This window comes from Phaethon lepturus, unplaced genomic scaffold, assembly GCF_000687285.1.
Source record: "Phaethon lepturus isolate BGI_N335 unplaced genomic scaffold, ASM68728v1 scaffold1486, whole genome shotgun sequence".
Taxonomy (NCBI): domain Eukaryota; kingdom Metazoa; phylum Chordata; class Aves; order Phaethontiformes; family Phaethontidae; genus Phaethon; species Phaethon lepturus.
Genome location: NW_010548153.1, coordinates 97,629 through 115,689, shown reverse-complemented (window position 1 = coordinate 115,689; position 18,061 = coordinate 97,629). Strand labels below are relative to the sequence as shown.

General features: G+C 35.9%; 1 protein-coding gene across 1 annotated transcript in view; it reads left to right on the top strand.

Moving 5' to 3' along the window:
* LOC104622936 (E3 ubiquitin-protein ligase MYCBP2-like) overlaps positions 1–18,061 on the top strand; it is a gene marked incomplete at its 5' end in the record, with an annotated part of 132,160 nt that overhangs the window by 24,919 nt on the left and 89,180 nt on the right. The window contains 10 exon segments of the mRNA XM_010289864.1: positions 598–789; positions 1,941–2,147; positions 2,917–3,048; positions 3,583–3,761; positions 6,610–6,752; positions 7,562–7,662; positions 8,811–9,029; positions 10,406–10,631; positions 10,947–11,065; positions 14,058–14,145. Of these exon segments, the coding sequence (XP_010288166.1) occupies positions 598–789; positions 1,941–2,147; positions 2,917–3,048; positions 3,583–3,761; positions 6,610–6,752; positions 7,562–7,662; positions 8,811–9,029; positions 10,406–10,631; positions 10,947–11,065; positions 14,058–14,145 (1,606 nt within the window).

Below are 18,061 nucleotides of genomic sequence, written 5' to 3'. Positions count from 1 at the left end.
AGGTCTCCTCTCAGCCTCCTCTTCTCCAGACTAAAAAACCCCAGTTCCCTCAGCCACTCCTCATAAGACTTGTGCTCCAGACCCCTCACCCGCTTCGTTGCCCTTCTCCAGATATGCTCCAGCACCTCAGCATCCTTCTTGTAGTGAGGGGCCCAAAACTGAACACAGTATTCAAGGTGCGGCCTCACCAGTGCCGAGTACAGGGGCACGATCACTTCCCTACTCCTGCTGGCCACACGATTTCTGATACAGGCCAGGATGCTGTTGGCCTTCTTGGCCACCTGGGCACACTGCTGGCTCATGTTCAGCCGGCTGTCTACCAACACTCCCAGGTCCCTTTCTGCCGGGCTGCTCTCCACCTCATTCAACACCACCTCATTCTGGAAATTAGAATATTAATCATTTTTTTGACAAAGGAATACATACTACGATAGCTTTAAGAATTTTTAACTTTTTTTTTATCCTATAGACATTTCTTATTTTTAAGAAGTCATGGATTTTTTTTATTACCCAATGCTTATAGTATGTGAAAATCAATGTGTAGTTTTTTTTTAAGTAAGAACAATGTCATTTGTCATTTTTCTCTTCATAATGCAGAGCGAAGAAAATGTTTCAGGGATGACAAGCTTTCGGGAAGTGCTGGAAAAGATGTTGGTCATTGTTGTTTTACCAGTACGGAACAGCCTTAGAAGAGAAAACGAACTTTTCTCTTCCCATTTGGTTTCTAATACTTGTGGGTTGCTTGCTAGTATTGTGAGTGAGCTTACAGCATCAGCATTAGGATCAGAGGTAAAGCTTCTGTAAAATCGTTGTTAGAAGTCTTCCAGCACAAGTATATTATGAATGCGATACAGGCTGTGGCAGGAATTGCATAGATGTGCAGATCTTTCACGGATGCCAGAATTTGCAGTTCTCGGTACCTTTCAGATGCTTAACATAAATTTAAAAGCATGTATTGACTGTATTAAGGAAATACTGTTGATAATTAGCTACTTCATTATGGCTGCAGAATACTGCAAATAGTTTACAAAATGGAAATTTTATTTTGAGTGCTTCTCTTTTTGCACACATGTCTCTGCACGTATATGCTCAAAATGTATTTGTTTGGCGCTCACTAGAGGCAGTGCCACATACCTGAGCATCTCTGTGCCTCTTGTGGTATCATGGGTGCCCCATGTGTTCTAATCTTACCTGCTTGTGATTATGCGCCAGAATTTATAATGTGCTTTGTTTATGCACTGTGTCTTCCTCCTTTATATGTAACATACTCCTTACCTGTGTCTTCCTTTATACAGTCAGTATTGTATTATGTATGTATTATATTTGTCGATATCATTAGACTTTTTCCAGTATTCAAAATTGAGAGTGGTACTGAGTTCAGCTTCTTAAAACTCAGAGATTCATAATCACACATGGAAGTTCCCTTTAATGACGCTATAATGTCATTAAATGATGGGAATTTATTTTGTTTTATTAAAGGGGTGTCACTGTCTCTGTACCAGCAGCAGACACTTTTCACAGAAAGAACTGAGCTTTTGATAACATCTTGATTAAAGATGTTTTTTATTATTATATAAGATCTGTATCTGTCCTTTCTTAATCTTGACTTTACCTAAGGCAGAAATACCCAACTCTTATTGAAGCACAGTTAGGCTATATTTTATGCTAATTCATCCTATAAAATACGTATTTAAATACTTGGAAAAGTTAGGACTCAGATTCCTAATTCCCCAATACCAGAAATTATATTTTCTTTTTTTCTCTTTAGTTGATTTGAATAGAAGCCCAAGTAGTGGCATCTTATGTGTTTTATCAGTTGACTTTTAAAATTTACCCAGCTGAAAAATCTGGTAACTTAATTCACTTAACTTTGCTGTATTAAAGTTGTCTAACACTTAGCAGTTACCTTTTTCTGTTTGCTTGTATTTAACTTTCTACAGGTTGATGGGCTGAACTCTCTCCATTCTGTCAAATCCACCCCAAACAGATTCACTAAAACAAGTCAGGGAAGAAGCTGGAACACTGGGAACGGATCCCCTGATGCAATATGTTTCTCTGTTGACAAACCTGGTGTAGTTGTAGTAGGATTTTCTGTTTATGGCGGAGGAGGAATTCATGAGTATGAGTTGGAGGTATTGGTTGATGATGTAAGTACTGTGTCTGAGAATACAATTTGAACAAGAGCAAGCTCAGTTTTTCATAATATGTTTTTCAAAATAATACTGTAATATTCTTATGCAGTCTAGGCTACCAGTAAAATAGTGCACTGGTAGTAGGGTTTTTTGGTTTGCTTGTGGTGCTGATTTTTGTGGTATTGCAATCTACATACCACATCCAGTAGGATCCTTATCTTGGTTGCAGTTTTGAAATGTTTCTTTTTTTACAAATAATATTTGAAGTATAGTGGAATTCTCACTTCCTGGAGCTAAACATAAATTAGTACCCGTTATCCCTCTGCAAATTGCCAAGGAAAATAAGAAATAAAGGAGTCAAAGTTAAAACACTTGAAACAAAAATTGAAGAAAAGGGTATTCTACCATTGCGGTCAGGCTATAGCTGCAGGTGTTTCATGTGTTGTTGAAGTACTTTTAGAAGAAGCATAAAACTGTATTGTGTGTTCTTGTAATGAAGAAAATCCTCTGTTCTTTTACATCCAGTTATTCACTTTAACCGTTTGTTCTAATCTCTTCCAAAGGGCAAGCATAGGTTGATATGGGAAATTAACCTCTGCTCAGTAATTTCTGTTTTTTAGCAGGAAGGCTTTACGGTTGACTCTGAACAGGTTTTTCAGCTTTGTTTTATTTATAATACTGTGTGTAATGATTTATGCAAGAAAACATAACTTGCACAATTGCATGGACGTGTCATGTGTTTACATTATAAATGTATTAAAATGACTTTGTTTCTTTGAATCAGAGTGATCATACCGGAGATTCAACTCATTCTCATAGATGGACATCTTTAGAGTTGGTTAAAGGAACTTACACCACAGATGATTCTCCCAGTGACATAGCTGAAATCAGACTTGACAAAGTTGTGCCACTGAAGGTAAATAAAAGAAATGCATGTCTGTAGGTTTGTTTCAGGTAACAAAAATCGGAATGTTCAATGTAAATTTTTTCTTTGTGTACACATTTACAAATTAACCTTGACATTTTTGCTTTATAAATTTGTTTCACCCTGTAACTGAAAATTTCAAATCCTGACAGCAAAAAGAAATTAAGTCTTAATTTTTATAATAGCATAAGATAGATTGTAATTGCTTAGTAGTTTAGAATATTCTTGAATGTGCAACTTTTTCGTGTGCAGTTTGGTAGCTAATTTCTGGGGTACCTGGTCACTCTTCAAGTAATTAGAAGTATTATTTTACTTAAGTTTAATGGCCCATAGTTTAGGAACATGGAACAGCTTTGACTTTGGTTAAATGCTGGATCTTTTCCAGTTAATTTCATTTGTTGACTGCTTTGAAGGACTTTTCAGACTCTCCAGTATTAATGTAAAATAATAGCTTTCATAATACCATGAAGCCTAACTTATATACTTGTTTTATATTGCCTACTGTTTTTGGCTCTCCTTTTTAAGGAAAATGTGAAATACGCAGTTCGTTTGCGGAATTATGGAAGTCGGACTGCCAATGGAGATGGAGGAATGACTACAGTTCAGTGTCCAGATGGTGTAACATTTACATTTAGTACATGTAGTCTGAGCAGTAATGGCACAAACCAAACGCGAGGACAAATTCCACAGATTCTTTATTACAGGTGTGTGTGTTGTGATGGTCGTGAATAAAACCATCATAGTGCTATTATACTAAATGTATTTTTGAGAAGTAACAAATAAATACATCTGGGTGTGTTTGAGGAAGGAGCTGCTTTAGCAGCAGTATTGTGTTCTTCCAGTGTAGTTTCAGATCGAAGTTATTTAGGGAAGACAGTTTTCTGGCCACCGGTGGTAGTAGTGCCTCTTCCGGTCTTGTTTTAGATTCTGGTTCTTTTTACTCAGCAAATAATTTGATGGTTGGCCTCCCTTACAAGGTCTGTTGTCTACTGCTTTAAAGCTACAACACAGGAGATTGGCAAGATGCAATACTTCAATTACTTTTTCCGATAGCGTAATTGATTTTTGAGAGGCTACTCACTGGAATGTTTATCTCTCTGAGTTTGTTCAGTTTCTTCCTCTGCTGCCAGAAAGGATTGCAACATGTAGTGAAGCAAGTTCTGTTTATGTAGGAACTGTCTCCTTTCTTACTGTAGAGTTCAAAGGTATAAAAAGAGAAATTGCAACCGCCTGACGAAGATCAGCTGAAACACCTGACTGTCCTCCAGGGAAGCTTTATTTTAGTCTTTCAGGATGGTAGTAGGAATTCACTTAAGGTAATGCTTTTGCAGAAAGCATTGCTTTCATTTTTGAGGTGCTTACCCTGATACGCATGAAGCCATGACTTTCAAAATGTGACAGCACCTGAATATATGAATTACTATCATTATCCATACAGCAAAATAGCACATCACACCTTTTACTCAAATCTCAATTTTTGTGGTAAAAGGCTGATAACAGTAGATCCCAGGAGTAAAAGGAGCAACGAATAGTAATTTACTTTAATATTTAATTATGTGCAAGGTATACCTACCTAATAAAAGATAAAGACGATAAAATAAGTAATGCTACAATAAATGTGGTTTGAAATAACAATCACAAGAACATGTTGCTCTTAAGAAATTTTTAAAGGAGCTAAAATACAAAGAAATAAAGTTGCCAGCAGAATTGTAGTAACAGTATACTTGAAGAAATAGGATAGCTCTAAACTCTTTTAAAACATGAGAATGGCTGTACTCGGACTCAAAGGTCCAGTTTGTTAGCAGTAACAGTAATTGCTTCTCAAAGAATGGAATTAGCGATGCACATCATGATATTTTCATTGATTTAGACTCCTGGAATCTTGGACATCTGTGTTTAAGGGAATTCTTCCAGCATTTGGAGGAATTTTATTATGAAGTATCGTATTATGTAAGAAAGAGGAAAAACGACAAGGAAAACGTTTATTCTCACTCTCAGAATTTCTGCTTTTATATAAGCAAAAGAGGGAATAAAGGAGAAATAGTAATTTCTTTGATTTCAGGAAAGCAAAGGACATAAAACTTCAGTACATGGAAAATTCAAGGCATTCTAACTTAAGCTAGCATAGGGCAAAAACCCCACAACAAAGTGCTTTTTTCAAAACAGTCTCTTTTTTTTGTTTTGACTGCGATAAAATTTTAAGAAGCTCTTGAAGGACCATAATGGCACAACTCAGAACTGTTACAGAATAAATTAAGTTTTGTTTGGAGAATTTGTGGACTGCTGCCTGTAGTCACAGTGTCTTTTGAAGTTTGCTTGGACAACAGAAACCTAAATGTTATCTGATGAATGATTATAGTTATGGATTTAATCAGTTTGAGGATTCCCAGTTCAGTATATAATGACTGAAGGTTTTGATTTGTAAAAGAACAAATGTTCAGTCAACTATTATAGAACAGCGCTTGTAAGATTCACTATCAACTTTGTTTGAAGGATGCTCAAATACAAATATGCTTATGCAAATACCAAGAAAGGCCATATCAAAAGTATTGTGTTAACATACTTCTGATTAGGGCAGAAATGCTTTGGAAGGATTTGTTGGGACAAATCCACCATTCCAGGTGCTGAAATGGCACTGTCAGTCATAAATAAATTCAAATTAAAAGGGCTTGAGGCTGACAGCAAAACTACAATTCTGCAATACATTGACAAAAAAAAGAAAGCTTTTTGTAGGATTGATTAATTTAAGTCATAGAGAAGGATAGGAATCCTTGTTGCGCACTGAACTGCTCCAAGGAAAGTTTTTGAACATTCTGAGGTGCCAGTCCTGAAATTGTAAGATCAAATCTTTCCAAACAAAACATAATAAATCCAAAAGAGAATGGGAAATTTTGCTTTACATGTTGACTAAGTGATTTTGGTTGTTATTGCCAAGGCTATATCATGATCATATTAAGGACTTGAATTGGTTTATAATTATCATTCGACTGCTTTGACAGAGCAAATCAAACCAGATCTTTTATATAACTCATTGAAATAGTTTTGTGCATAATGTTGTGCAGGAGAACCTAATTTGACATACAGAGTGGATTTCAAAGAAAAAACTACTTGCTAAGGGTAAGCCTAAGATTGTATTTCAAAACCAAGATTAATCCTTAGAATATGGAGGGAGAGTCTTTTTCCCTGTTGCTATGCTGCAGAAATATGCACTGAAAGAGTTTTGCTCATTTCTGTGATGCATTTAGTATTATTCTATTTTTATCACAATAGGTGGCTGGGCTTGGAAGGGCATAGCAATTAATACATTTCTGTGGTTTCAAAGGCATCTAGTCAAAACAAACATTTCAGTAACAGGCTTTTCATATTTTCTGCCAAATAAAAATAAAATTATTGCTACGGGCTAACACTGAGGCACTGCCTTCAAAATATCCCCTGTGGTTTCTTTGATTTTTTCCATTATTGTTTTATCATAAGTTGGTTTACTTATTCTAAAAAATCAGTCATTTTAATTTTGTATTTTGTGAACTTACTTTAACTTAATCCACCATCTAGGAGTGAGTATGATGGAGATCTGCAATCACAGCTTTTGAACAAAGCTAATGAAGAAGATAAAAATTGTAGCAGAGCTCTTTCTGTCGTAAGCGCTGTTGTACGAGCAGCCAAAGACCTGTTGCACAGGGCTCTTGCTGTAGACGGTAAGGCTTTTGAAAATTGACTTTCAAAATTTACTTTTCAAAATTTTTCTCTGATGGCAAGAGATAATAGTAGAATATCAGTGATACAAAAATTGTGATATTTCTCTTTTGCTTTCCAAAGAATATTTTTCTAACCTGTCATTACTCTAGGTATCAAACTGTAACTTTCTAAGTCATTGAGTTGCACTTGAGATACCATAGACAGATACCTTGTGTAAATTTGCTCATCAATTTAGTGATTATCATTTTAAAGCTGGTAAGAATCTTTATTTCCAAAAGATATGCTATGATGGGTCAGTGCCAGATTTTATTGCATGTTTTGCACAGTGGTAGTAATCAGGAAGACTGGTGAATGTAATGTAATAAGCACTTAAACATCCATTTTTGAGAAATGTAGACATTAGTCTTAAAACTGAATGCTTTTAAGCTACCAACTTCACCTGTTCTAGTTAAAATGTCCAGAGTGCTAGAGAAAGTGATTTGGAGGGCTGGGAGGAGCTTATTGTGCCAGCTTTTATACCATAGAAAGTATGAACACCGTTTCACAAAATAGCAAAGAATGCAATAAAATTGTGCTCTAAGAGGAGGAAGTTTTTTAACAGACAACTGTATATAATGGCATGTTTATCTCAGGTGAACTTTGCAGGCTTAGAATTTGCCAATGCCTAGATAATGAAAATAGCTTGAAGTAAAAACTACTGTAAGAAACTAGAAGTTTAAGTCATAACATGCAAACCAGAAAAATAAGATGTGTTTTGAATCAGGGTACCTTTATTAATAATATCTATGCTGTAATTATCATTTTGTAGCTGAAGACATTCCAGAACTACTCAGCTCTTCCAGTCTGTTTTCAATGCTGCTTCCCCTCATCATAGCCTACATAGGACCAGTAGCGGCAGCTATTCCCAAGGTATGCTCCTCAGTAGAAATTACTGAAGAAATTTAAGAAGGTTATACAAGGAAAAGGTTTACTCTGAAAATCTGAACATGTTGATTTCTTATAATTTTATGTATTAATGGTGTATATTTGACCATGTGGCTCATTATGAATTTTACAAGAGTCAATAATTTTAAAAACATGTCATGTTTTAAAAATGGACGCTTTTTTTTTTTTACTCACATTGAAGACATGATGAAAAAAATACTTTAAGGAAGCAGAGGGAAAGATGACAGACTTTAAGAGTAGGAGAAGACAAAAAGTTAGAAGGATCTGGATGTGTGACTCATTTATTGATGAATTTTGATGAATTTTTACAATAAATATCCAAAGCAGTGGTAGCTGCTCATTAAGATTATTTCTGTCAATTTTAGAGCTGGGAAGATGTCAGCTATAAATAAAAATATCATTACTTGTCATTGGCAGAGCATTCCCCATGTGTCTGGTCTGGAACACTCTTGAAATCTGTTACTAGATTTACAAATGTCATTAATCCTTTCCTAGTAGACACTGTTGCCTTTTACTGCTTTTTCATGAACTGTAAGCTCTCTTCTAACTTCTCTTTAAAGAGGGAAGAAAGAGGACTGGCCACTTAAAATGTAGCAGATTCATTTCATTAAAAAGAGTTTCAAATTTGAGTTATCTTGTTACTGTGATTAACTGGAATTTAGAACCAAGTGTTTTGTTTTGGAAGTATTCCTCTGAAAATGTCATCAAGATTAGAGAACAGTGCAGTGCTTAATAATGCAATATTTGAAAAAAACAATATTCATGCTATAAAACAAAATGTAACTGCACTATGACTTCCATACGGTATTTGCTTTCTCTCAATTCATGCTTATTGTTTGTTACAGCTTTTTAGTGTTAGAGAAGGTGTTTCAGTGAAGGTATCTCACAGTTGTGTACAGATTTTTGTTTCAGTTTTGGCAAGTCTCTAAGAGGAGTCTTGGAGATTAATGTAGTGATGCTTTTTCTGTCAGGATTGTGGACATGCAGAATTGGAAGATGACTGAATGAATTATGGTAGTGATATTCTGAGAATATTCAAAACAACCATTGCAGAGAATTGTAAGTACTGTTTTCACGCAGTCCTAATTACTGCATGTGGTGTTACATTACAGGTTGCTGTTGAGGTCTTTGGCCTAGTACAACAGTTACTTCCTTCTGTGGCAGTTCTGAATCAGAAGTACGCCCCTCCAGCTTTCAACCCAAATCAGTCTACAGACAGCACCACCGGAAACCAACCAGAGCAAGGGCTTTCAGCTTGTACTACCTCCAATCACTATGCTGTTGTAGAAAGTGAGCATCCCTATAAACCTGCCTGTGTTACGCACTATAAGGTAAGCACCGTTTCTAAGCTCACATGCAGTTTTTTAAAAGCTTTTGACATGTGGGTTTTGTTTCGTCACCGTTTACTATCTGAAAAGTTGTTGCCATGGATGATAATTCATATTGTCTAATACAGGAGACAGTTTCCTGTATTATTACTGTATTGCCTTCTGAAGAAACCTCTGTTTTTCCAGTAAGTATAGTGGAAACTAGTGTAGTTTTAATTCCCCTAATGCAGGTATCTACTGTAAGTCCCAACATTTGCTCAGTCTTAGATATTCCTACTGTCACGCACAGTTTCTTTGCTCTAACTATACAGATTATAGAAGTTGGAAGTCTTTAGGTATACGTTATCTAATCATATCTCAGACTTTCTTACCTAGTGCTAAAACAATGCTTTGTAAAAATACCTAATGTCAATTCTAGTCAAATATGCATTATAGTCTAGGGATGCCGATGCTGGCTATTGCTCATCTGCCAATTTAAATTCTTCATTAATTACTTTCACTTGGACCATGATGTGGCATTGCAGAAGTCCCTGAAGTCCTCTTAACTGTGTTAAGTCACTCTGAGTAGGATTCATTCCATCTTACGTGGATGACTATTGCAATAAATCTACATTTTCCTCAATGTCAGTAGAGAAAGGATGCTTTTTCTAGAAGAGTAAAGGGCTGAGAGATAAATCCCATGTTTCAGTTCTTGAAAGAGTGAGTTCTGCAGTTGCATTGATTCCACTACTGTAAATCCAGAGGTAGCAAACCCAGATTCAAGTAAGAACTGGAAGAAGTAATTAATTACTATTCCACTGTTCCACTTGCTTGTCTTGTGAGACATCAAGACATCCACTGCAGAAAATGGAGTTGTCTTATGATCTTCATGAAGCAATGATGCTTATTATCGTTCTCTAAGTTTATGGAGAACTGAAGAGTTCTCATCTGAAGCCTTAGACTCAGTTTGTATACTTTCTTCTAGGATTGCACAAAACAGATATTGCGTGTGTTTGTTGAAGTTTGCATTAAAAACGGTATTTGAGAGTTAAATGTTTGTGTTAGTAGTCTGTGGTTGTTGTGTTTAATAATCCTGTGCGGAGTTTTTAAAAACAGTCACAAATGGTATCATAAGTGCAAATACTTAATCTGAACATAAATTGTAATACATGATTATATGGTTTATACAGTAAGATATAAAGCATTTCAGGTATATCTGAATTGCAAAGAATAAATTAGGTTAATATTAATCTAAAGCATATGAAAACAACTGTACAGAATTACATAATCACTTTAATAGCCTAAAAAGATCAACCCAAGTGGAAATTAAGAATTAAATGTAAAAAAAAAACCAGCAACCCCCAAAACTTGCACATCATTGGACTATTGTTTTGTTTTAGGTGACTTTTCCTGAATGTGTCAGGTGGATAACAATAGAGTTTGACACTCAGTGTGGCACTGCTCAATCAGAGGATGTTCTTCGTTTACTAATTCCTGTCAGAATTGCACAGAGTCTGGGATTTGGACCAAAGCATGCTTCTGTTCATGAAAACCTTAATTCATGGATAGAACTGAAAAAATTCTCTGGATCTTCAGGGTGGCCTACCATGGTATTAGTATTGCCAGGTAACAAATAGATACTGCAATAATTTCTAGTAATGTGAATTATTAAAATAATGAAAGAAAGTTTGATTTTTCTGCAAAATGTGTCTTCATCCAAGCTGGCAAGAGATCATTATGAGCCATTGATTGTACATCTGTTGATTATGTTTATGTTAGGTTTCTTGTTTGAAGTGTTGATCTGCATGTTAGTCATGGTTTTACTTTACATTTACATATAAAGACTAGGTTTCATGTGCACTCATGTAGAAGAAACATAGAAAACAAAGAGAAATATTTTTTTTTAAATTTATTTAATGTATCCTTTTTACTTCTTCTAAGGAAATGAAGCTCTTTTTTCTCTGGAGACTGCGTCAGACTACGTGAAAGATGAAAAGGCTTGTTTTTATGGTTTCAAATGTTATGCAATTGGATATGAATTTAGTCCAGGATCTGATGAGGTAAGGAAAAACTGAAATGACTACAATTGCTGCACTTGTTAATTCTCTTATATAAGGCCGTTTTTTTTGGTAAAAATATTTGTATTTCCACTTCTGACAAAATAACAGTAGCAAGGTATTTTTTAATTAATTTCATATAAGTTTTTAACAATTTTTGTTACAGAAATTATGTTTGGAATTCTTTAATCTGAATATTATTGGAATGGCTTTTTGTTTGGTTTGTTTTTTTAATGACTGTGACAAATACTATTGCAAATACATATGATGATTTTATCTAGCATGTGAATGGGATATGAAATTTCCTAGAATTGTGACCTAGTCTACCATTGCAAATCCAAAGGACTGGGGCTTTCAGATACACAGTGATTTTACTGTCACTGCTAGTTAAGGGATGATGCACTTGCATTATTTTTTTGGTGTTCACTCATACCAAAACTCTCAGACTCCCTGGAAATAAATGCTGTGCTCATTTACACTACCTCAGATTTTGCACAGTGGTCACCTCGTCTTGCCTTTAAGGACATGAGTCATTTCTACTGCTGTTTCTTTGTTGCAAAGGGAAGATAAACTTTTGTCAGGTCCTTGAGCCAGTGCTTTATTTGGCGTATATTAAGAGATTACTGAAAATACTTAATATGCTTTATAATAATTCCAGAAAAATAGCCCTTCCCTTCCCTTGGGAGTCTTTGGGCCTAATGCTTAGCGTGAACTTGACAAGGTCTGCGTTTGCTTACACTACAACCTTCACAGAAGGTTTACCTCATCTTATTCCTGGATTCTGCTCAAGCTAAATTATGTCTTCAGGTTTTCAAAATGTGAGATTCTTTGGAATTTTGTAAGATAACAGATAAGAAAACATACCATAATATTATTGACTATGATGGTCTCATTGGCTTGCAGCAAATCAGATTTATAAATCCTGTAGATAATCTAACAGGTCAATGTTTGAGTAATAATAATTTTTTCTGAAGCAGAATAAAGAGATGGAGATCCATACACGTCATTTTTTTAAAAGCATTTAAAAAAAGGCTGCTGGCAGCTTTTTGGCACTCAGTGCTAAAACATGCTAGCCAATGTTAACTATAGCATCTAAAGAAAACTTGCAAGTAACTGTTTTCAAACATAGCTTTTTATAGCCCAAACACTTTAATTAGAAAAGCATGTTTTACAGTATTTAAGCTACTTTGCATCTTGGGACTAAAACCTCCATAAGTAACTTAAGTAATTGGACACATAATGCAAGTTTCTTGTTGTTCTGGGAACTTTGTGATGACAATTTTCTGAAGTGTTACCACTGATAGAAAAAGAAGCATATGTTCTGGTGACCACTGTGGGTTTTTTCTCTAGCTTAAAGGAACAAAGTATCCATAAGACGTAATTCAAGTCAGTGGGATTAATTTTTGCACATCTGATTCTCTTTCCTTCCAAAGGGCAAGCTTCTGGTGCTGTTACTTAACTATAGTATATTGAATTACATTCATTGTTAGGAAATTCTCTGCAAAACTGGAAGAGGTCATTGAGTGTGAGCAAGTCCGTCAAGGAATTGGATGTAGTTGAACTATTAAACTGTGTTTAAACATAGGATTTTTGGAAAAATTATGGATTTATGCTTTGATGAATGAAAATGAAGGCTTTTTGTTGGTCATTATTAAATCTACAAAATATGAGTAGCAGCAGGGAACAGTCTGGTGGGTTGAGCCACACTTCACATCTTTACTTGCTTGCTATTTCAGAACCTGCTGTTTTGAGTCCTAAAGATGCGATTTACCAAGGGTTTAGTTTAAAATGCATTTTGGAGATTTTTCAGCCTGCTTGGGAGTCTTTGAGAATACAAGGCAAGTCTAGGGTTACTGATTTTTGAGACTCTTTCCAAAAGAAGTATTTTTTTTACCTATTTTATATATTGCCAATTTCTGTAAGTCTGCTTAGAAAATCCATCAGATGGACGTTTCACATCTCCCCCACTGTTTTTTGGTTTTGGTTTTTTTTTTTTCCCCTCCATGAGAGGCATCTGTCAGAAGTGTGTTGAACCACCCGCAGATTTCTTTAAAACCTAAAATTGGTGTTAGTGACAACACCTTTTTTGTAAGCAGGGTTAACAAGTTTGTGCCTGCATGTAGCTGGGACAAGTTGAAGGGAGAATATCAAATACATTTCTTTATGGTTTAGAAAGTAGCTACAACCTCCCTAGATGTACTGCTCTCCCCCCATTCCTTGCACCCAGCCTCCTTCCCTGTATTTGAAAACAGTGTGTGTGGTCTGTTCTTGTTTTTCTTTCTTGTGAGCAAAGTTAAAAGATACTGAGGGAGAGACTCTCATGTGTTTTCAATGACAAGTCTGGTATGGGGTGGGGGGTGGGGGTAGGTCTTCTCGTTCCCTAGAACAGCAGCATCAATGAGAAGAAATAACATCCCAGGGAAAATAGAAGGGAGGAAATGTCAAGGACATCTGCCAGGATTTTTAATGGAGAAAGGGAAACTACAGCATCTTTTTCACATCCTTGCCTCTCCAACTAGAGAAAGGGAAGAGGGGAAAAAATTATGAACAGTTATGAAAGTTATGAACCTTTAAGCAAGGTGGGAATGTGAGCTTGTGTTAGCATGTGTATATGTACAGCTTAGAAGAGGCATTGCTTTGCGATCCAAATATGTATCAGTTGGGTTTTTCATATTAGGAAGTTCCCTTTCTCTTCAACTTTACAAACAAAAGACAATTACCATTTTCATATGTTCTTACTAGGCTACCAGAAGCATGGTAACCCATTTATTAGTACTCTTACCCAGTTGAAATTGTTCTAAAAATTTGGCTCTCTGGCCCATGTCACAGCAAAACATGACAGTGTAGCTGTTTGGTAGGAGGAGTATCACTGAGAAACTTCAAAACTGGAACACTCAATTAATATCTCTTAAGATAAAGCAGTGTCAGGAAAACACATTCATTGTCCTGTGTTCTGAAACACTATTTTTGTTTTAAAATTTGTTTCAATTTGAAGGGTATCATTCAGCTGGAAAAAGAATTGGCCAATTTAGGAGGATCATGTGCAGCAGCTTTGATGAAGAAAGATCTAGCGCTTCCCATTGGTAAGTCCTACTCAAAGAACATACTTGGTTATTTCATCATTGTTTCAGGTTTTCTGAATGAGTAATACCCTTAAATCTTAGTGTTGCTTTTAGTTAGAGATGATCATACAAAATTGATTCTTAAAACTGAATTAATCAAACAGGATAATAAAGTGGTGTTGTTTCCTGCTTACACCGTTCCCTTCATATGTGTATGGGGAGAAGGGAAACCTGGTCATTTAAATCTGAACCAACTCACCCCATCCACAGGTAATGTATCAGTGTCCAAGATATGTCCTACAGTTTCCTCGTGGTACTTCACAAATGTGCAGGTATCTTATTTGTATTTCTCTTTCACTTTTTTTCTCCCTGCACTCCACACCTTTCTGAATGAAAAATACCTGCAGCATTGAACTGCAAAATTTAAAATTACTTGTTTAAAATGGAAAATGACCATTGTAACTGTAGACCTTATAGCCTAAAATATTACTGCTGTAGTTTTGTAGTTTTTGAACCACATAAAAAAAATCCCACATACTTTTACAGCAGATGCAGCAAATAAAAGTTTATAGTAATCTAAATGCAATTTAAAATATAAGTAAAAATATGAGTTTATGAAAACTAATGGTTATGGAAATTGATGCAGCCATATTCTGTGTAATAGCATTTCTCCTAGTTAACATTAGTGTACAGGAAAAACAGGCTCATGATCTATAATAAGATATCTTTTTGATCATTTTAATTTAGGAGCACAAATGAGAGCTCAAACATTGTTAATGAGACTGAGAGTGTGTATTAATGAGCAGGAGGGCATTGAACAGTGTGCAGTTATAACCACAAAACCTAATTTGAAATTTTTAACCTAGTATTTTGCTTGTGTATTTGAATGTGCAAATTTCTTACTTTATGTTGTAAATAGGCACCTCAATTGCACTGGTAGTTCTGTATTTCTCTCTCAAAAATACAGGCAATTCTATAGTTTATAGTGCCCTCTTCTCCTCCAAACAGCTGCATTAACTCCTTAGTTTACTTGACTTCCCTAGCTCCTGTTTATCTTGCTGTTCTAAGCAAAACAAAGCAGCTGAAATTGAAATGCTTCTAAATTAATTTCACAGGTTTTCTAATACTTCATACTTCTCTCTAAAGAGGTTTGTTGTTTTTTTTCTTATTTTGAATCTCTAAAAGAAGAAGGGAAAGTAGGTGGTACATAGATTGTCTTTATATGCTTTCAGATAGATCGAATTTGAAATAAAACATGCAGTTAAGTTACCTGTGCAGTCTCAGCCACCTATAAAAGTATTTGTGTATGAACTGTATGAGAGGAGGGATAGGTGCATTGCCTCTGAAGAGTTTCCTGATTACTGACATACTTACAATTGATTCATCTTACCTTTTACCTAACACCAGCTCAAGGACTTCAACCAAGTCTGTTAGTGTTGCTGATAGTATTACAAAGCTAATGACAAACAGGCATCATATATGTGTATTATTCCTCTACAAGACCACTGGACACTGTGAATAAACAAAGCTGATGAATTATAGACAGCAGTCGTAGTGTCTGCAGATGTAAACCACTGTGTAACTTTTTCAAGATGGTTTTTGATTGTCTGTAATTTTGCTTTAAGTCTTCTGCTTGGTGACTCAAAAAAACACCGTGGCAGGAAAAGAGGTAAAATGTGGTTTTCTAGAGCAGCATTTAAATTATTTAGTTTCAGACTACTTTTACTTTTTCAGCGTTCAAGGTTATGTATCTTCTACCTTTTGCTGCAAGTGAAATGGCATCTTAAAAAATACTGTATTATTACCATTACTCATCTGCAGAGCAGTATCATCTTACTTGTGGAATAGAGTGTCCTTTAAGAAAAACCTATATAATTATATAAAAGACTGTCTTGTAATGCATATACATAAGACAGCCCTTCATATTAGACTTTTCATACTTTATTTTATAATTTCTACAATTTTACCTTTGTTCCGTGTGTGGTGTATACAGGCTAAAGAAAGTAACCTAAGAAAAAGGTTCACTTCAGAAAAGAATTAGCAACTTAACTTGCAATGCCTGAACTTTGGAATTTAGAAGTTAGGCTTCTAGTTTTAAGCTAGTAGCTCTAACCTTCCTTTAGAGTTAACGTAGACAACATCAGAAGATGGTTCATGTCCTCCTAAGATGAAGATGTAAGAAAAATGAAATTAATCACCCAGAGGAGGTGCCTCTTTGTCCTCCATTTGCTATAAAGATACCTGGTAATACCAAAGTCTGAACTCATTATCTCATGCTTCACTGCCCAAAAGTAGGTGAAGTAAATCCTGCTCCATTTCTCAGATAATCTTTAGACCTCTGGGTCCAACTAAGTGCTTTTAAAACTTGGCAACCTTAATGAAGACAATAAGAAACTTATTGTGTGGCAGAATTTTAATAAAAGGAAATAGGAAACACACAGTTGAAAATTCTCATAAGATACACTTGTGGAAGGTTGTGCAAAGGGCATTGGAAGAGTAGTAAAAACCAAAACAAAGAGAAAAAAAAAAGACTTTCCTGGAAACTTTCTGTCAAGGAAAACAGAATGATTGAATTGACTTGAAATCAGAGTTGTTACTGGCATCCTTGTAAGACCCTTCCATCTTCAGCTTTATTTGCATGGTTTATCTTGGTCTATTGACTTTAAGGAGGTTGTCCATCACAAAGACCTTTTTTATAATTGTTGTAGTGGATATATTCTATATAAAAGTAGGCAAATACTTGTGTAAGTATTCCTCTAGAACCATTAGGAAAAAAAGTGTTTTGAAAGGACATCAAGAAGGCTTTAGCCTTTTTTGCTCCGAAGGAAGATGGACCAGACAGTGATTCCTTTGTGTATTAGGAAAACTTTATCTTTGGAAGTACACACAAATACTATTTGAGTTACCATGTTCAAAAGGTCACAATTCCTCCTTGCCAGTTCTCCAAGACTCAAATTTAACATACTTTTCCCAAGAGAAAGATCCAGTCTGTGACCAGGTTCTAACTTAAACAGCAATGTGGAATTAATCGGTGTATTTAACATTATTGCTTACTTAATTGTTTCAAATTTAGTAGAAGTTATTTCTCAGAGCAGAGGTTTTATATATCTTTATTTCTTTGAATTCTAAAAATGCCTTAGGGCTTGATTCTTCTCATGTCTCTTTCTCTTGTCTTACTAGTAGAATTGCCTGACATGTTTTTGAGAGAGAATAGAAATATGATAACCTTATCTGTTTTCTTCTCTGTTAAAAGACTGTGTTTGGCAATTCTGATCACCCTGGAATCAGACTTTTGAGTTGCATTTGTGGCAAATATTGTATAATAGAATTTGAGCTTTATGTTTTAGGGGGAATCATAATTTGCAAAATTGTGCAGAGTTTATCAGGTGCGGTAGGCTGATACTAACAGCCGCTCTGTCACTCCTGTCTTCAGCTGGGCAGGGGAGAGAAAATACAACGAAAGGCTCATGGGTCGAGATAAGGGCATGAAGACATCACGCAGCAATTACTGTCATGTGCTCAAGACTCAACTTGGGGAAACTAGTTTAATTTATTACCAATCAAATCAGAGTAGGATAATGAGAAATACAACCAAACATTAAAGCACCTTCCCATCACCCCTCCTTCCTGGGCTCAACTTCACTCCCAATTTTATCTGCCTTCTCCCCGCAAGCGGCACATGGGGTTGGGGAATGGGGCTTGTGGTCAGTTCATCACACGTTGTCTCTGCCGCTCCTTCCTCCTCAGGGGGAGAAGTCCTCACAATCTTCTCCTGCTCCAGTGTGGGGTCCCTCCCATGCGAGACAGTCCTCCATGAACTTCTCCCACTTTAGTCCTTCCCACAGGCTGCAGTTCTTCACCAACTGCTGCAGCCTGGGTCCCTGCCACAGGGTGCCATCCTTCAGGAACAGGCTGGTCCCCGGGGGGCGCCCACACA